Source organism: Anticarsia gemmatalis, chromosome 8 (genome assembly GCF_050436995.1).
Source record: "Anticarsia gemmatalis isolate Benzon Research Colony breed Stoneville strain chromosome 8, ilAntGemm2 primary, whole genome shotgun sequence".
In the NCBI taxonomy this organism is placed as follows: Eukaryota; Metazoa; Arthropoda; class Insecta; order Lepidoptera; family Erebidae; genus Anticarsia; species Anticarsia gemmatalis.
In genome coordinates this window covers 7321784-7343781 of record NC_134752.1, presented here as the reverse complement: position 1 = coordinate 7343781, position 21998 = coordinate 7321784, and the positions used below count along the sequence as shown (strand labels likewise).

Sequence of the window (21998 nt, the reverse complement as noted above, 5' to 3'; positions counted from 1 at the left end):
TTACTGCGCACAAATCTGGGAAAAGTCACGCTGAGACCGGACTTTACTTGTTTTTTGTACAACGATTGCTTACAATCACCGTAATTCCCCTAATTCCAAGAAACAATCTTTCTTAGAATTTGTATCGACAAAAACGTTCGTTTTAATACTAACAAGCGCTATATTTTAAGTTTACGCTACCTTTTTCTAATGGCTATTAGACGAAATTGCTACGAGTGTCTTCATAAATTTTCTAATAAAGGCCGTAACTTTTAGGCATTTATAAAATTTACTCTCTAGTAAAAGCTTTTGGACTGTCGAAGCCTCAAGAGACTTGGCCGTAATGTGTTTTTATTTTTATGAAATGGTCTATTAAAGTATGAGGCTTGTCAAATATATTTCTTATGAAAATAAACGAATATTTGTCGTCAGTAGACATGACCGGTATTGGTTGCTGTCACTATCGTTGTATCTGTATAAACATGTGAGTTGTCCTATTTATTCTGTGTGTACACTTTAACATGTTTTCGGCGATTATCACGTATGTGTTCTGGTATAATTATTGTACAACATCAAGAAAGGTAATCTGACAGTGTCAAAATTCAAGAGAGCGTCTCCGTATTTGGAATTAATTATAACAGAAATTCATATTTATGAGCCACTCGTGAGCCACGTCACTTGCAATTTGCGGTTGCACCTTATCGTGTGACGTATTCGAAGTACTACTACTACCTTATGAGTCTAAAGTTACCAGCAATGTTAAAAGCCTCCGAAGAAAAAACGAAAGGCATCTAAAGCAACGTGAGCTGAAGATTATAATTTTCGTTGAGGTTACGCAACGTTTTGCGTTACGTTTCATAAGTTAAATATTTGTTTAGATAAACTAGTTACCAAATAACCAAGTTAAAAGCGATATTTTAAACATCTTGCTAACAAAATCAAGCAGAAAATATCTCAAGCTATACAAGAGTCAGCAAATAGACGGTTACGTAACGGAAAAGCTAACAAAACGTAACAGTTATTGATATGGTTTTCCATAGAGTTGTTAACAAAAGTGTTATAACAAACACCGAGTGAATCCTGTTAGTTTGAGCTGTGAACGCTCACCCGATTGCATAGTATACAGTAACGAACGAGTATATAGCAACACATATCTATAAAACCGAATGACTTAACAACCTGCGGACTGACACTGAGCTTTACAAAATAAAATTATGTTTTTATTTTCTGCACCTCATAATATTGTATAAAATACACTTTTTTTTTGCCGACAATTTGGTTGTACCCAATTATTTATTGTAGATCGCTATAAATATTGCCATCAATGGGGCACGTTGTCAAACAAACAAGTTTGAACTGTGAACTCGATTGCATAGTTCGGAAACAAACGAGTATGTTGCAACATATCTATAAAACTGAATGACTTAACTACCTGTATAGTGCTAGTTCTCGAAAGTGTATGAAATACTTTAACCCCGTCATGTAGGCCAGATACATAGTCAAATGCAACTTTATGACCGATATGGTTGGTAGAAGCCGAACTACGTATTCATTTGTGAAAAAGAGTTTAAAACAATTGACTTTTGAATGTGAATCTTGAGTGCTAGCGGTACTGATTGACAAGCCAAATAGCAAGCCAGCAAATGCCCAAGATTTGTTAAAAAACATGTATCCCTATGAAATTTTGTAAGTATATATGAAATATTCGTTAGTAAAATATGTACGAAGCTGTTGTAGGTATATGTTGTGCGTTGAACGCCTCATTGAGCTATCGGTTCTTGATGGATAAATCGAGTGGCTGTCTCGTATCATGATATGACCTGACATCCAATGCCTATCTTGGTTTACATGCCCTCGCTACATCGATGTATTATGCTTGGGAACATTTATGATGCGTGTCGATGTAAAATACAACGCTGATGATAGATTGGATACTGTTATTATACGAAAAGTATAATATTTTTTTACATAATAGTTTTACTAATATTTTGCCATACCAGCTGCGCGATTTCGTCTGCAAGTAAGGATTTATCTGGGAAAAAAGTATTTTACTTATTAATTCAGGCGACAAACTATGTTCGTGCCGATTAGAATGCTTTTAGTAGTTAAGTGTTAAAAAGTAACAAACTATTTTCTATATATCTCTTGACACTATTGTTACTTTAATTAATTAATAGAATACGCAATCAAGTGTTCAAAAGTATACATTTAATACATTATCCTCCACGAACAATGGCCTGTAAATGAATGTAAAAGAGTCTGATTACAGCGTAATAATTACAGAAAAGTATTCGAAATTCCAACAATAAATATTTAATTAACGAAACAAGAGTACACTCATAAAAACATTAAAGTAATTAAAATTCAATCATTAATTTGCAAATAGCGAAGAGTATAATAAAATGTTTCGAAAAATTCAAACTTTATTATTCATAACAGTCGTTAGTATTCTAATGGAAGTAAAAGTTTCAAAGAGGAAATTCCCTTTGTCCTTTTCTTTTTAAGCACTTAATGCGCCTCTTTCTCAATAAGTTGTCCGATGAATTTATTTTTTTAGCGAACAAATTGATGCACTTTACTAACGGTCTTTGAAAATGTCGTTCGATTAATTGTGTAACATTTATTAAAAAGTAAAATGCATCAAAATCATTTTTTACAGCTACAGAAAACCATGGTATTTTTACCGTACATTGCATATACTCTGCTAAAATTTTTGAAGAAGAATACGTGCTTATTTCACACTAGCATTTAATCATTAGTAACGCGATTCTCTATCACTATCGATCATTGATTACCGAGAATTTTTGTTTAAATTTGATCAGCGCCTTTAGCGGGCTCTATGGGAACTATTTTTGCAGTATGTTTAAAATGTCAAACTCTCGATACTCTATTACACAAACTACACAGAATCGCGCTACAATACTACCAAGACACAACTCATAACACACACATAATAAAGTGCTTTCAACTCTCTTGGTAAGCAAAGTTGCCATGGTCTACAGTGCATATTTTATATAAAACCGTTTTATCTATAGATCAAAAACTTGGAAGCCCAGAGGATGTGTTTTCCTTCTTGCGATCGTAGTGGGCCTCGCCGCTGTCGGTATGATGGACTGCCGTCGGCGGGCTGCACTGGCCGGGACATTGTCCTCGACGCGAGAGCCCGGCAGTACCGAGAATCGCCTGTAATCAACACCTCTTGTGAGCTTAATTGGCTGTCTGTCATGCGGATTGAAGATATTAAATCGTATGTGCAATCACGTAATGTCGATATCAGTTCGTTATAGGCAATATGAATGAGTTATTGGAACGTTTGATTGCATTCCAATTCTCAAACGTCAAAGTTTGGTGAGAGTGATTTATTTGTAAAACGAATATTTTATGAGAAAATAAACAGCTAAAAAAATCTTTAGTGCTAATTATAATCTTATCTTTATTTGAAGGTTTTATCTGTTTAAAGCCGACAATATTATGCTCTATCTTGAGAAGTATACTTTAAAAAAGTTTCTAAACTGTTGTAATGGCAACTTTAAAATTCGTACTATGATATTATATTTACAAAATGAAAAATAAAAACCTTTAGAATTATTAAATAGACTCACTTAAATATTTCTCATTTAATAAATACAAATCCAATTTATATAACTAGATACCATTAGGGGTGAATGAAAGCAGAAGCCCGTAATTGCTCATTTTCTATGAAACACATTTAATTGAAATAGTAAGAGGTCGTTCACCTGGAAGCCGGTACGAGGGACATTCGTTTAAAGAGGTGAAGAGCTTCTGATTTTAAGTCATCATCTTGCATGAGGTTGACAAGGTCTTTACGTCGTTTTTCCACTGTTGCGTCTTGTGTCGTGATTATTTCACCTTCCAGGCATACTTCTACGCACTGAAGAGAATAAAAATTAAAACATGTTGATGCTAATTGCCCGCTATTGCATAGTCATATAAGTTGGAACTCTATTTTGGGTGGTACAGTACAATATTAGGCACGGAAGTTTGACTAGAGAGTCAAAATCCAGTTAGGTAAGTGGTAACTTGACCTCATTTGACTTTTTAGTTCAAAATCCGACTTAAACTCTTACATTTCTCTCTTGACAATAACATTAACGTTTTTCTTCCAAAAAGGAGTAATTTTTTAGGAAATTATTACTCACTCTAAAAGAGTCAGACAGTCTATCATTCAAAATGTATAAAAACCACTTTTAAAGAACTCGAATTTCGTAGTTTCCAAGTATTTATTCAAGGATAGGCCCAGAAGTGTAATGTTTTAAATATTTAATGTTTTTTTAATGGGTTCTAGGCATCAATTTCAAGTAAAAAGTACACAAGTTTAAAAAGCTCTAGAGTTTTCCTTGAGTTTTTTCCTTATATAACTTATCCTCTCTAAAAGACATCAAGCTAAACTATATTTATTAAACATGAATCACTCGAGTTTTTGGGAGAGTTGCGAAAAACGCAAAGTTTGAAGTACTTTTTAAATATTTATACTAAAACCTCACTTCTACTACTGGCGGAAGAACATTTTTCAAAGATGAACTTCATGGTATGTTCCTATATATTCAAGACACTTTAAAACGAGATGTAATGCTTAGCGGGTACTAAAATTGTCTATTAATGGTAAGTTACAAATAACGAAAACATCATCAAGAACCTAGTTTTGGTATTTTTAGTTGTTTATATCATGCAAACCTATTTGTTAGATGACAATTCTTGGCGCAATAAGAATTGCTCTTGTATTTTTACAAACATACAAACATAAAGTACCAAAATAACTACTTGTTCCGTATGGGAATCGAACCCACTACCATTTTAGCCGTCGTTATATTCGTTGCCGTATTTCATTCTTTCTTTTAACTAATTGGATACCATCAAAGAACAGACACTATTGTGATTGACATTTAACTATCGCGTTAAAAAAATATGCATAGAATTTTTGCCCGCGGTTTTCGACGTTATGATTATTTTTATAACAACCTGAAATTAGATTTGTTTATATATTGAAGCTTAATTTGAGCGTCAAATGCATGGAAATGAACATGCAAATGAAATTCCGATTCGACTCTGCTGTCGCCTACAGATATATGAAAATAGACTTATTTGCAGTCTAACGGAGGCTCCTAAATCAGGGATATGTATTATTATTCATAACCAGTTATTAAGTTCACCCCTTTATGCGTTTATGAATAAAATACAAACTTTAATAACTGCTCGTCATAAAATTATACAGTCCGGATTTTATTCATTCAGCATGCACTAATTTATTTAAGAAAAATATAAAATTATGAATAAAAATGTAGATTTATTATATGCTTAGCAATAGCATTCAGTTTTACAACATGAACGATCCATGGATCGCACCAAATGGCGTTTTTGGATCCCTGCATACCCCAAAATCTATTTAATACAGGTATAAAAGTTAAATTAACAGGTATTATTTTTATATTACTTAGTCTTGTCCTATCCCTATGTGACAAAAGCGATTTAATGTGTAAGTATATGATTACTTATCAATCTTTCATAACCACAAAGCGCTTGACTTATAAACGTAAAGTATTGAAAGCCCTAACTAAGTGAACAAATAGAAGCCGGTTCAAACTTTGTTGTTCAACAGAACATCAACCGACAAAGGCACTTGTTCTAAGCCGATTATAGTGTCATGAAACTCCGTGACATTGGAGAAACCATAGGAAATCCGACTGGCCGCTTACAAAGCACTGTTCGAGCTTCATAGAACGTCTGAGAGAATATTGTGGGACGATCGCAAACTATTGAAAATGTAATTATGTTTGAAAGGAAATTGTGAGCTATTCCTATTTAATACCAAAAAACTAATACCACTGCGTCCACTGGTATTAGTTTATTACCACAGTTAATTGCTATTCCGAACGAATACCACTCATAAACGGACGACAGACGAAAAAATTTTGTAAAATGGTATGAAGGTACATTCAGTAATAAAATCAACATTCAATATAAAAATATTTGTGCAAGGACAACGATTCGTAGAAAAACAGACCTTATTTTATTGTCTTAACGTTCATAAGTTAAATTTTAAAAAGCATTTTTTTTTTTCTGTTACTGTACCAGGAGTTATGTTTTGGTATTCGTTGGGAATAGATCAGGTTACTAATTTTGTGATACGTTTGAGTGGTATTCGTTCGGAATAGAAATTCACTGGGATAATGAACTAATACCAGTGGTATTAGTTTTTTGGTATTTAATAGGAATAGCTCGAAATTGGTGATCTGAAATTGGCTAAAAAGTATGAAAGTTTTAATACTATTTGGATATTTTCCCATTTTCCGATTTACTTACTTCTAACTGATATGGAACCTCGGATCATGTAATGCTATTAATACACAGCCACAATATAATGTGAGGCCATGACAATGAGCGCTATAGTTCTCTGAAAGTCATATAGTGCGTAATTATTTAAGCAACTATTTAAGACACGAAGCTCGATTATAAATTTTGGAAAAAAAGCATCCTATTTTCACCTTACGAAACCTAGTTATCCCGGCTGTGTTTGTGCAGTCCGAAATATGACATTTTAATATACTTACGGTATCATAAAACTCAGCTACTTCGGAATAACCGTAGGTTCTTGCCAAGCCTGCTGCTTCCATCAGTGCAGCTCGCGCCTCAGGTCTGTTGTTCTGAAGTAAGTGACAGCGAGCTAGCAGGAACAGTCCGTTGAGAACCCATACACGTTGGTTGCCTGCTTTAGCCTCTGAGAATTAAATGTTCAGATTGATTAGTCAGTTTTATTGTATATGCTGCTTATTACACTAAATCAATAATCCTTATTTTATATGTAGTCTTGTTAATGTTGAAGTCTGTTTCTCTTTCAGTCACGGCAATTTGCTGAACTGATTCGCGTAAAATCGTCCAGGGTGACAGTATCTATTTTGAATCATATACTCATACTAGCGGACCCGACAGACTTTGTCCTGTCTAGACGTTACTAATAAATTAAAAATTAATTAAAAGAACACTGTCCAGCGGACAAAATTGTGAATCTCAACCATTCTCAGATCCCCTTGAACACACTCAAAAAATTTCATCAAAATCGGTCCAGTCGTTTAAAAAAAGTTCAGTGACATACATACTTACAGAAGAATTATATATATAAAGATATCACGTGTTAAATATACCAAAAATGATAAAAACCCTGTTAAAATTATTATTTGACTGTATGAAAATCGACATCGCAAACAATTTAATACGGCTTATTGAATAGGGTTAGCAACACTTTATTAACCTGCATTGCATATAAAATACTAAACTTAAATTATACCAAGCTTGTAACATATTGGCTTCCTAAAATCATATTAAAGTAATGAATAAAGTTTTCCCTACATAATCAGAATATCCAGTTTATCCGTTATTTAAAAGGTAGTAAATTGTACATCGGATGTATTTTATCACTGGCTACTTTTACTACGTATGCTGCGAGTAATAAAGTGCATGCGGTATTCCCCGCCGAAACATTAATTATTAATTTTAATACCTATTTAATATTGGAAAGTGTTCATTAATCTAGAAGCAGTGGCTTTTGGTTTACTGGCTAAAAGATTTTCGGAATTATCGATGAATTTTGGTCAACTATATCCACTTTATTATTTTCGTAATTTAATTTATAAGTGACAATATTATACGACAGTCGTTATTGCTTAGTATTTAACCCTTAACTAAAAGTTGAACTTATTTTGTCTATTACGTAATTGGTTTGAAGCAATTTTATTTGGTAAGTTTCTTATTTTTATACATTTTTGAAGCCACAATTTAACTGGTATTTTCTTCGGAAATATAAAAATGGACGCAACATAAAATGACTGTTCATGAATATAGAATTAAAAATGTAATACTAACAGCAAAATGTGTAATTATTTCATATTATCAAAACATGTTAATTAATGCCTGGATGTTAATTTATCTATATAAGTATGTATTTAGAAGTATATAAGTATGTTTATCAGTTATTTGGTTACCATAGTACAAGCTCTGCTTAGTTTGGAATCAAATGACCGTGTGTGAGTTGTCCAATAATATTTATTTAATATTTATTTATTTATTCGTGACATCTTTTACAAAGCTAGACATCAAACACACTTCTTTTAATAAATATTCATCAGATTATAACTATAATACTAATTAAAATGTCCGTAAATATGTTCCATGACATTTAACTCGATACTGCGTGGGTGTTAATAGTATTTGCAGTCGCCCACAGCTGTTATATACAAAGGAAAGGCCTTTGACCTTTAGAGATGTTTACAAACGATGTGACACTTGAAATCACTCATGCTTACTGGTGGAAAATTACTAACTACGGTTTGACACTAAAGTGACTGATATATTGTACTTCGACAAAAGAATGAATGAGTAGCTCGTTGGTACTCAAGATTTTTTTTTTGAAATTTTAAGAATATGTCAACCAATAGCAATACTAAATTTTAATATTGTGTGTTGCTTAAGAATTTGACATAAATGATAACAAACACCAGCATTTCCAAAAGTGATTTTCCTGATCTGTAGCGAGATTTTCTAGCGGGTATGTAATACATTTTGTATATTCCTACGCCATAATCGCCTCTACATAAAATACATACCCACTACCAATTGATCAACGCTTCTTTTGAATCCATTTATACCTAAAGCGTTAGCAACATATGGCATAATAATGAAAGTTTTAATATGAATACAGAAGTAATGAAGAAAAAGACGTTTTTATTTTCTAATCTAGAATAACAACACTAACTATACTTATGCACTTAAAGTCTCTTAGTAGATATGCTAAGTGACAATACCATTTCTTTTACAACTGCCATTCTAAGTTTTTAGCGCACCACGTTTCTGCATTACAGAGCATAGCGTAGTCTAAAAGCATTTTTAGAGCCTTTTGCGAGCTTAAAAGCCAATGAACACATTCAGGCTTCCTTTGTCACACGCTAAATACTCTTTGCTCGTCAATGCAGATACTAAACACAAATAGCACTCTATACGTGTACAACAAAGGTAAAAATAGTGCACTCATGGGCGATTTCAACGCACTAATATGTTCACGTGTTTATCTTCGAACAAAAATTACGCCAATACCTATATGTGTTTAACAAAAACAATAATTTGAAGATATAAATGTGATCCACGAATTGATACAGGTCTCAACTTACCCAGTATTATCTATAGAATAATACTGGGTAAGTTATAAATAAAATTTATAAATAAATAATATTATTAAGTAAACCAAAGTCCGAATGATAAAGTAAGAAAAGACTCAAAGTACATAAAATTATTGCTATGTATCGTGAACGTAGCTACTTGTAAAGGAACCTAAAATAGGAGTTTCTAAGATTCTAGGTCTTACCAACTTGACACTTGTGTGCGTAGTAACGAGCCTTCATCGATTTCCTAGTGTCAACGTATATGCGAGCTAGTTCGTGAAGTAAGTAGCAACGCTCCGACCGCTTCATACTGGTCACAAGGAACCGTTCCAAATTGCGTACACGAATTCTGCGAATATTGAAACACAGATAGTAGTTGTATTAGATACAATTGGAATATTTTTGCACAAAAGTTTAGAACAACGCTCACAGAAATTTTCCGTCGGAATGTTTTCACAGAACAGTGTTGACGCAATCTGTGGATATTTGTAGCTCCTAGTATAATTTAATTAGTTATATCACAAATATTAAAACGAAAGTAAAAATTTCTACCCATATAGTTGCATCAAAGAACAATTAGGAAAAAAAAATACTATACGTAAAGGCTCTATAAGAAAATGATGTTCCCAACGTTCAGCAGCTGTTAATCACAGAGCCAAAAACAACTAATATTCTAACAGCATTATCCTGCACTCTACCGTTTTAATTCAAGCTGAAGGAAAACAGGCAGGTATTTTAAATTACAAGGCCCCATATCCACAGAGATACGAGATAAATCACGGTCATTAAATTGCGTAAAACGTTAATTTAGGAATAACGCTTGCTAAGCCACGGCTTCAGATAAAAGCTCGAATTAATTAAAGAAAAGGTCAGGGGCACACGGTTTAGTTATACAACCAAGATCTCGTGTGAACTATACGAATGTGAAGGGGTGAAATACGCTAATAAGAGAGGTACGATAGGTTTAATACACAAATATGAATTAAATGAGGATCGGTAATAAAACCATTACTTTGAAAACAATAAAATAACGAATTACTACGTTTAAAAATAAAATGTAAGCTTTTATATCATCATAGGGTATTATTATTTAAGTAACGTTTACACAGTCAACATTTTAAACGCTTTTTAGAGAGTTCCCAATGGGTTTCATAATGTACTCGAAAGCCAAATTTATTTTTCTACAGCCTTGTAAAAACTGAAATTACTTAGCGTCCCGGGGTGGTGCGGGAGGTCGTACGCGGAGCACGGAGTCGTGGCTCGGCTCACGAGACACCATCATGCCGAGGAGGATAAATGCTCGACGCTCGCGATCTGACTCGCTCATAGTTTCTCGAACGCGCTTCTGAACATAAAATAAGAAAGATTTTTCACTTCTACGTGACTTGGTAAACAAGCTTATTAAACTTGCTAGTAGTTGCTAGCGTTGTGTTCATCGCAATACAATTTATGAACGAACCTGGTCCAGAAAAGCGTTTGCTACTATATCGTGCAGTTCCTGCAAGTATTTATCTTTTGATGGAAGTAATGAGATTGGTTTTCTGGATATTTGTTCCATTCCAAATTCAGCCGCTTCTAGGCATTTGGTAGTGTCACGTTCCTCGGAAAAGGCTTGTGCGGTCTGTATGAGGCGACGTGCGTCGGTCGCGTGTTGTTGTTGCGTGCGTTTCATTTGCAATTGACGTGCAGCAGAGAGCCTCGCTCGAGCGGCGGCCTCGGAAGCACGAGCCGCGTACATCGGCCGACGCTCACGTAACACCGCCTAATTCATATTAAACAAAGCCATCAGAATCCATCATTCATGAACTCATCTGACGGCGCTAGAAATAGTCACAGGATAATGTGTTCCAGCCTTTGGTATGACGGGATGAGCTTACGCAATCTAAATGATAATATCTCGCTGGGCTAAAATTGACTAGACGAAAACACAGACTACAAAATACATCGTGGTATAATCGTAACCTAGACTTTTGTTCTACAGAAATAAAAAGGTTTGATGGTATTTAATTAGGTTTAAGTGAAGCAAATCCGTTGGTGAATTGAACCACCAGGTTTAGATTTCAATCTGTACGAGGGCGGTAAATTTCAATTTAGTCACCCATTTATTAACAACGACGGCGTTCAATGTATTAAATTTTGTGGGTCAACGGGTCAAAGGTTAATTTATTAAGTTAGATAGCGTAACACGGTACTTGTCGTTTCTCAATATCAGCGAGAGCTTTATGGGCCAATTCTTGCAGTTTTTGCGATCCTTGTTTATTGGCTGAAACCAATCGCTCGTCCTTACACAAGGCCGTTAAGAAATATTTGTCATGTGCCATTCGCTCCAAATATTTCGAAGCCATTAAACGGGAGATTTGTTTGGCCTTCTGTTTTTCCGCAAGAGATATTTCCTGGACCTAGAAATACGGTTATTGCTCACATATTTTTTTTTTTGTCGTTGTAAACAAAGATGTATTTACACTTTAGTAAACGAGAGAGTTTCTTTATAAGGAAGTTGTGGAACAGTGGTTACATAGGGAGCTTGGTAATTTATTTGGGCAAATGTATTTTTCACTGTCTTTTGGTAAGCCAACCGAAAAACAGGGACAGACATAATAAGACGTTTAAGTAAACAGCAGATAATATTACAAAATAGTGTCTTATATGAAATCTTATGTGTATTATTATAAAGTTAATTACTAAACCTGTAGTGCTTGTTGTGGTTCCATGCGTCTGAGTCGTGTAGGTGATTTCGGTGCATTTTCGTCTATAGTTTCTCTCTTCATATCTACTTGGCTTAGCAAAGTCACAGCTGTTGCCAACACTTTGCTGGCTGTCTTTCCGGCACATTCTCGTACCTAAGATAACATGAAACTGATGTTGTAAATACAGTTAATAATAGGTCAAGAAACCTGTATAAATGAATAAGTATAAATATATTTGGCAAAATTTTGCTTAAAACTTAACTTTGGACTCCATCAAAAAGATTCGTAACGTAAAGGTAAAATGATTATGTAATCATCATAGGATTTGAACTCACAAAATACAGCCACTACGTGTCTAATGTTTAAATACTTGATGGAATGGAAATGTTAATAATATAATTTGAAATACAGGGCAGTCTTTATCAAAATAGTAGATATAGCAAGAATATTTCAAATAAACAGTCCAGTTTTCTATAAATATAAGACAGAAATAATACAGAAAATTGCTACTAAATTATGCTGTGCCAGTTATAATTCTTTCTCATAGTCTAGTTTCTAGACTGACCTCGTATTAGGATAAGTACCGAAATAAATGAACGTAATGACCGAGTTCTACAAGCGGATCTATCGACCGCTTTATCTTAAACTAGCTTCTATTCTCGACCACTAAATGTGTTGTAACAGATTCTTTTGAACTTTTGACTTCTCTTGATAAATTTTTGTTATTTGATCTTATTTTTTGCAGCGAATTCTACTTTTGAAGCGGCTCTAGACTGCTTTATTCGTAAATTTTATGCAACACGAAAAATATTCACTTTATTCTTAGTATTTTACAAAAGTGTATATGGATGTTTCTAGGGAAAAGGAAAGAAAAGATACCGTACATCCATCTCATGCTTGTTACTCTTTCACTCAAAAATTGCTAACAAATTTGGACTAAACTTAACAGTAATATAAATAGTTTATGAATATTATAGTAGCTTACGATCCATATTCGAAATTAATCACGAGTAATAATAATTACTTCACTTGAATGATTTAAACAATCAAATTTCAAATGGTAGATAAACATGAGAACATTCTATATGAAGCCTTTAAGTGAATTTACAACTCGATGTGCGATGTTAACGAACTTTGTAAGTGCAAAGTCTAACGATGCCTTCAGACGACAGAATCATATTAAGCTACACATTCAGGCGTTCAGAACGCAAGCAAATTATTTATGTATAGACGGTTTTAGTTGTCTGTTCTATAGTAGTATAGTAAAGTATGGGTATATAGAATCACGCTTAGTTAAACACAGATCAGTTAAGACTTTTGTGCATTATTGATTTCTCGAGATAAGAAAGCTGATATATGTATATGTATATACAACTATATAATGTTATTAAACTCAGAAAGCTCTTGCTACTGAAGTCTATAATAAGAATAATAGTTGGAGAAGTTTTATACAAAAATAAGTTTGGTACATTGCAGTTAATTACGACACCACTGTTAAAACGAACATCGATTTATAATATCATTAACGACACCCAATTTTAAATTGTAGGTACTTTAAAGTTTAAGAAAGTCTCACGGCTCACCTGTAATCGTATAATTTTGACAGATGTCTAATACGATTTTATCAGTAGTTTTGTTAAAACATAAATACCTATTACGATAGTAAAATTATTATAGTAATAACTCAATTTAAGTGAAAATTTCCTACCGCAAATAACTCAGCAACGTATGTCACAGCGTCATTGTTCCACTATCATGTTAGTCCAATAATGTAACTACATGTGAAATCACTATAATTTGCCGCAACGAACCAATATCCTCCCGATATCGTTCATTGTAGCGATTTATGAGAGAGCTCGCGTTCATACAACGAGATAATTACATGCTGTTCTGATTGATCGTTGATGCCTTATTTGCTGATATACGACCTATTTCTGTAGTGATTGACGTGGTACATATATTGTGCTGGATATCGATTTTGTAATTGAAGAATAAAGGAGATTTGTTCTTATAATTATTGACAAAAGTTAATGTAAAACAAGTTAAAAAAAAAAACGTACGGTTTTCTGTGAAATTAAAAATGTTATTTAATTCTCTTATTACACCAACGATGTTCTTAATGTCCGCTTTTTGTAAAACAGTAGCGTGATTCTCTACATTCCGAATAATCGAATTGCAAGAGCTTGACATTTAAAATTTAATGTAAAATAATTCCTTCGGCGACCGCTAGAGGCGTTCAGTTGCCGATAGTAGATAGTGGTAGAAAATCCCGCTACTTTTTTTTAAGAAACTCCCGCTTAGCTACACAGTGCCTTCCAGGTCGTCCAAAGCGCATATATTTTATCTTGCACATTAATTAATCGCGAGCCGGTAGAGATCGTGTTTTAATAACGTAATGCATGATCGTTGTTGCTAATCTGAAAGTCAAATACATTCAGAAGGCGACAGCTGGCAGTTGATCAACGCCAATTTTGAATTACTGACATTACGGCATTGTGGAACACCCTAGTATTGGACAAAACTCTTGATTGTTACTCACGTTTTAAGCTTTAGTAAGTTTTTGCCGTTTTAGGTAAAGTATTATTTTCTTATTAAATGCAATAAGAGCCAGTCATTTCAAGTCTTTTTAAAAGATTTGATATATATTTAAAACTAACTTCAGCATGAGTACGGGTTTTATTTTCAATGCTACTCACATTCAATGAATACTTCAAATTTTTCATAGTTATTGTAAAAAGTTAGTCGTTACCTATACGTTAATTTATAAAATGTTTTCAATTAATGTCTGCTTGACTTAACATTATTTTCGGGCCAATTATTTATTACTTTGTTTTTTGGTCCAGAGAAAATCATAGTAGTAACTAGGCAATTCATTTCACATTCAGGAAATGAGAATAATATTACATAAGGGAAGCAGATTGGATATCTATTGCGTTCCGGAACTTCAATAGGAAAAACAACTAAATCAAACATAATGGGAAAATGGTCTAATAATATCTTACAGGTATACCAGCGTGTGTTTACTACTAAGGGAAAATATTTACTGTTATTCTATCGGTTTTGCGAACAATAATAAGTTATTTATCTAATAGACAAAACTTTTTGCTTTATGAGTTGCACAAACAGATTAAGAATCGTTAGAAGGGGAACTTTTATAAAATAAAAGAAGAATTTCTGAATGCGCACAATAAATCTATCTTGCTTGGGTTTTAAGTGAGTACAAACATTGTGAAGCAATGAGTTTGAAATTATTATAATTAAAATAAGTCAATGTCAATGACGATCACAATCGCGATTCTCGATTTACTGTTTGCCATCACGAGTAGTTATAGTTTTTAATTAAACAGTTTCAGTTGGTACCATCTCAAGTACTTATAATTTTAACTAAACAATTTCAGTTGTTACCTTTAGTGAACATTCAAGGATTCAATAAATAACTTACTGGGTCGAATTGGTTTCACCGATATGTCCGTTTTTAATTAAATTGGTTTGTTAATTTATGTAGATATCAGTCGAGAGTATTCACTCTGTAGGTTTGAATACAACTTAAAATAATAGTTTGTTTATACTATCTCCTATAATAAATATAAAAAACGCGGTCAGCAACACGTAAAATATTCACTGACCGCTCTCCAAATTATCGTAAAAGCAACGACAACGTCAACCAAGTCCCGCGGGGTTCGGCCATGATATAAAATAAATAATAAATAAAGGAATGTCAATAATCCCAGGGGATCTTTGACATGATACGGGAATACGCCGTACAATATTATACGATGACAGCATTAGAGGACAATGTTCCAATTTATCGGATATTGTTTCAAATCCCGTACTGATTGGTCTTATTAAAAATATGTTCTTCCGCCTCTCAGACTATGTTTATATTGAGAGCTTGGGAAACTGACAGTTCACTCATAAAATATCGCGAAGAAACGAACCTTACCGCGAAGAAAGTAAAACAGTTGGGTAAGAGTAATTAATTTAGATATGAAACTTTCAGTACATACAATAACATTCACGAAAAATGACTGAATGGTAAAACAATAAATAATAATACCTACTTATTGTAATAAATGGATTCGGTATTGTTTATTCAGTATAGTATATTTGTATGTACTTAGATTAGAACTCTAAAGTAATATTCTATTCAAACATAACTTGTCTAGTCAGACAGTCTACATTCGTATTTGCATAATATCAATCTCGATACAATACTTTTATGATGTTATTTGTCTCATAAAATACTTTGTTTGTATAAGCATTATGAAATATATTTTTATTCTTTACAATTATTGATCAGCTTTCAGACTAAAGCTGATTAATAATTGTAAGGTTTTTATAATCCTGATATACCTATTTTTATATGTGCATGAAGATTATACCTAGAATTAATTAAGTACATCAAACAATGGGTGAAACGGATCTTAACGTTGCAAAATACTGACTATATCTGCAAAAATACCTCACCTATTATAGTAAATTTCCGACTCTCCTGCATAACCGTGCAAAAGCTTTTTTACTCGCTTATAATAGTAAGAAGAAGGTACGAAGTTTTAAAACAAATCATCATATAATTGCTCAATTACCGTTTCCTCGGCGCATCTGGCACATTCAGCAAAATCTGGTGGAACCCTCCTCAAACGTTGGCCTCGGTGTGCAAGGACTAAAGAACGCTCGAATGCACTCTTTTCGTACTCCGTAAGCGCCTTTATTTGCATCGCTTTGCAATTTTCAGGCTCCAATTCTGGAAAAAAGTCGTGGAAAATTATACATTCGAATTAAAATGTTATTTTATTCGGATAAGCTATGCATTTGTTCGCGTCTGTAATTTTTATCTTTATTTTATTGTAGCAGATTGTCGTACGTGCTTTTTTATGTTTTATCTGATGGTATATTTGATTAAAAGCATTGGTGAATACTGAACCAAATTACAAGCTACAATACGTCTTCAAACGCTTTTTTGTATATTTTCCTAAAAAGCCTTATTTATGCAGTCTTTGGTCAAGTAAAGGAAATAATGTCGCCAATTAGAGTAGGTTAAATAGAAGGGAAACTGAACTGATTCCGACAGCGACAGAGGTCTTTGTCTGAAACCACATTTCCAGTGGTCAGGATGCGCTTACCGCACGGCACGGTATCAAGCCAGAGTGCTTTCTCGATCATTTTCATTGCTATATTTACATTGCTCTCCATTAAATAATATATCCAAAAACAAGCAATACGACTCCTTCAATCAGCATTATATTCTTTTTATATTTGTCTGATTTTTGTGTTTACGGAAATTTGAACATTTATTGAAGTGCCGAACTAAAACGTTTTCAAATTCTATTAAAATTTCACGAGCTACATCGAGATTCTCTTCCTTTATTATCGTTGTTCCGTTTTATGTAACATTAAGCGTTTATTGGCAGTTTTTCGTAGCAGTGTTAATGCAGGTACATAATTAATAGGTAAGGCGTTTTTCACCGTGTAGGCGATTGAGCGACTTATCAGACTTTTAGATACCAATTTGCATGGCAATGACGTAAAAGTTCAAATTGTTTAAAGGCCATCTACTCAACAAAGTTACCAAATAAATATTATACGAGGAAACGATGTACTTTTGTAGTTTTAAAGCGTTTTTATTACCTTTTAAATGCTGGAATGCTTTGATAATTAGAATGTCATATGAAACTCCAACGTGCACTAACAATTCAACTCGATAATATGTTATAATGATGCTAAAAGTACCGCTAAAGTCGCTATCGTATCCGCTACTCGCTAACAGTGAATCAAAAGCCGTTTACCGGCCGCTTGTGCCGCATCTGCCAAAGCACCGGCATAGTGTGTCGCTTTGACTCGAGCCAAACTCCGACCAAGCAACGACCGGACATCGGAACTCTGTGAATAAAATATATGTTTGTGTTTTACTTCCTACTGGACTTAAGGCAGGATAGCACAAACATTTCGAACAGCTGATTGCCTAATAATTGTCCTTTATCCGTAATTACTTCGAATGCTGTAAGGTTTAAGATGGTATAGAAGTAAATAGAGTAGAAGCAATAGAAACAGATACAATGGAAGATGTTACGTAAAGTTTTATCCGAGAAGATAAAGATGAAAACCAAGCTTTAGTGTCTTTTTTTTCTAAATCTAAATTTCAAAAAATAAAACAATGATTTTATTAAGCCTACTGTTACCAGGCGTGTGTTAACACTAGCGCAAAATATTTAACTCTGGTATAAACCCGTTTTATCAATTCAATGCAATTTATACGATTCAATGATTTCGTTAATGAAAGACGATTTATTTTGTTAATTGAAACAATATGGAAATGTCGTTATGCTCAAGACAGGTCAATTAAGGAAGCCATTACTGACAAACGGCCTCGGATGATGAGCTTTTCGTGTCCGCAAATATTTCTACAGACCTTTATTACTTGCAAACGTTGCTTAATCTTTTAAGTTTTATTTTATTTTGCATTATTATTCTTTAAAATGGTTGCGTTGTTCTAAAAATACCGGTAGTTAAATAACGGAAATGAATATTGCTTTGTTGTCTACATTTTTATTTTAGAATTATACCTGCAATGTAGGTATCTAATTAACTGTTGAAAGATTTTTAACATAAAAATATTTTAAGAGATTTTTAGTTGCACATTGTCATGTTTCATTACGATAATAATTAGCAATGATGACGGTTTTCACGGTTTTTCAGACTAAATGCATATCAGTTACAAAAGTCTAATAAATACAAAGAAATATATAAAGTAACGATTACACCAATTTTAGTCATAACATTAAAACATATTCTATTTTAAATTCATTAAACTCTACAAGACGAATACAACACAAATAGCCAAGGTAATGCATTCAAAATGTTAGTGATACGATGGGAAAAGGGATGCGAGGGAGCACCTGACTGCGGCATAAATTACAGGGATCGGACATATTGAGTGCTAAACAATCAAAGCTGATTGTAGTATGTAGTTTACAATACATTTTATATGGCACTTTGTACAAAGCGTTCTTTTGTGCTGTTTATTATAAGCTTATTAGAGGGAACACGGCTTGTTTATACTGAGAAAGGATTTTAAACTGCTGTTTCTGTGACTCAATTGTACAAGTGCTTTAATATAATTTTGTTAAATAGGGATGTCGATCATTATTTGTGTCTGAATATTACGGTCGACTATATAAAGTAAAAAATATAAATAAAAGAAAATAGGTCAATGATAAATAAGGATAAAGTTTTTTTTGGTGCTAAACAAAGATTATTAATGAAGGCAATATTTTTTTGAATTTACTTTATGTAATATTATGGTTTAGGTAACGTGTTTGGTGTATGGCAATAGGCTTGCACCTTATAACATGGGACTAACATTGTCAACGGCGAAACGTGGATGTTATCCATACGCCTCTGATAAACCATCGGGTCTAAAGGAGGAAAAACAATAATGTATATATATCGGTATGTAATAATGATGTTCAGCTTGTTCTTACCATTCACTTGTTCCTAAATACGAACGGTAATAGACACGATCATAGTAACATACAGACAGATAAAATCAGTTCACAGTTTGAGTTGGATAACAAGTTGGAAGCAAACATTATCAACGCTCAGGGTACGTCTAATTGCGTGTTTACCAGTTGGAAATGGAATCTGAAGTTGTTTGGTTTTAACTCACATTCCACCGAAGAGCTTCGTTGTACGATAGTATAGCCTTCTCGAATTGTTCCAGCCGTTGTAAGTAGTTTCTGAATTGAAGAAACGTATCTATTATTGTTCGAATTAAGTAAGAATATATAAGTAATTGTAGTCAGCCTGGGTAACTTTGAATCATTTGGGTAACATTGAACGTGGGAACTTGATAAAAGTTTTCAAAACTAAAATAAACCTTTATCAATTGTGTTGGTTTAATATGAAAAAATAATCGAAACTAGTTCAAATTCCCACCGTCAATGTTACCTAGATGATTCAAAGTTACCCAAATTGACCAAAACCAGTATTTTTATTTTAGTCACGTAAAAAACAAAACACAATCTTTATACAAACTGTTACTTTAAATGTTAATCTATTACGTTTCCAATGAAAAACTTTTAACAGTTTGTAAATCTTATCAAGTAAACTTGAACAAAAATCAACTCTTTAAGAGCCAAATGTTAAACTAGTATGCTTGTGTGTGAGAGAGTTTCCTTATGCATTTCAGAGACATTTTATATTTTTCAAATCAATTCACACTCTCATTCAGAATAAAGTTCAAAATAATACCTGGATCGGACTCATGAAAAAGTTTCATTGTGATGAATATTTTTTTTTTAATTTATGTTACCCATAAAGTTCCACTTACCATTCCCATTATATTTTTTTAAAACTACTATCATGTGGATTCATAGAACTTTACATGAAAACGGTGAACCAAGCTCTGTAAAAACTGTATAAAAGTTATCTAGTAAATCAACAGAGTAACAGCATTTTATCCGCTTCGCTTGCAAACGTGAGCAGCTGCTCGCGTCCGACCCTTTGTTGTACATTTCCTTTATGTTAAAGATCTACGATACTTCTAACATATGTATTTTATAATGTCATTCACTGTTACCAATTTTGAACTAAAGAATTGCAAAAAAAATCGACCGAAATGCGTTTATTAAACCTTTGAACTTTAAGTTCCTTCTATAATTAAAAAAAACATTGGCAGACCCTATAAAGTGTAAATCCTTGAATCGTATTGTCAACTACATAGATACTGCACTAAACTCCAAAGCAGATGTGCAATAAAACTCTTTGAAAACACATCTTGAAATTACGCCAATTAGATACCCGATAACTCCAACGAAATTTTTAAACTTACAACTTGAACCAAGTCCTAACATAAATTTTGAATCATAACATTTATTGGAGAGTCAGAATGGCAGAAAACTACTTCAAGTGCTGATTGCAGTTAAAGTATTTTTAAAACGTTGCCAAGTGAGCGATAAACTGGAACACACACAAAGGGTCTGTGGCAAATAGACTGTATTTGTCGCGAGCTTTTGTTTGGACTCACCCTCTTTCTCTGAACACGTTCACTGCGTTACATATAGGTCTCTCTTCAAACTCCAATTTTTTCCTTATTCTTTTCATTATTAATTCTTATTTTGTCTTTAATCAATCCGAAATTGTATGTCTTTATGTCATCGCTACGTTACTACATATACAAATCTAGGTGACCCCGATTCCCTGAATTTTAAGGTTGCCAACTCACCAATGCAAATTATGATATTTTGCAGCGAAATAAAATTAATACCTGGGTTTATCTTTACGACCGCCTTTACAGGGAAATAAAATGAATGAGTGGCTTCTCAAACTGGATATAAAGATAGGTTTGATTAATATAAATGCAAATGTTATAAATGAGGATGATATTAATATTGAATTACGTTGGCAATTTTTGAATATTATCGTCGATTGAAAAAAAGTAAGAGCATTTCGCTTCTTCATTTTCAGACTGTGAGAGAGATATCATAAGAATAGCTGTAATTGAAAAAAGAATATTGAAGAACTATTTTCTTTTAATCTTAATCTCATGTAACAACATTTCTATAAAAGAAGATCACAGCAAATTGCAAAATTCAGGAGTGTACTATACATTAAACAATCATATGGGTACTTAAATCACTAAGGCAATCAGCTAAGTCAGACAGAAAAGTCATGTTATATTAAAAAAAATATTATTCTAATACAGCACAAAAGACGATACCTACAAGACAAGAATAGTTCAAACTAAGCAAGTGTTAGTTTCTACATCGAAATAACTCAAAGCGTTTCACAGACTGGAACACGCGAAGATATGGATGTATTGCTCCAAATGTACCAACATCAATCTGAGCCGCACTGTTGGAAAACGAACAGTTCGCAGACAAAAATGTAAAGTTTTATTGTTATTCATTCTACTCGTAAAATATCTACGACAGACAATTTCTTGTCTTGAAGACGGAACTGCGGTGAGTAGTAAAAGTCTCACAGTAAGAAGTTTAAACTTGCAACTCAGGGTGCCCAACTTCTTTACGACGAAATTTGAATGTTTTTAAAGCCAGACGTGTTTTTCTCAAATATCTCTTGAACATAGTTTTTTAAATTGGATCTCCAAGCTTTATATTTCGAATGTCTGATAACGCAATTTGTCGGCATTCTTCATTTTATT

General features: G+C 33.3%; 1 protein-coding gene across 1 annotated transcript; it reads right to left on the bottom strand.

Annotated features, from left to right (window-relative positions):
- Nucleotides 1–2279: 2279 nt before the first annotated feature.
- Nucleotides 2280–21006, bottom strand: LOC142974650 (outer dynein arm-docking complex subunit 4-like). Its single transcript, XM_076117099.1, has 12 exons — nt 20862–21006; nt 19503–19572; nt 17623–17716; nt 16423–16580; nt 11837–11989; nt 11342–11548; nt 10609–10911; nt 10358–10494; nt 9353–9498; nt 6549–6715; nt 3717–3871; nt 2280–3162 (listed from the first exon to the last, which is right to left on the bottom strand). The coding sequence occupies exons 1-12, from the start codon at nt 20936–20938 to the stop codon at nt 3009–3011; spliced, it is 1821 nt and encodes a 606-aa protein (XP_075973214.1). The 5' UTR covers nt 20939–21006; the 3' UTR covers nt 2280–3008.
- Nucleotides 21007–21998: the final 992 nt, after the last annotated feature.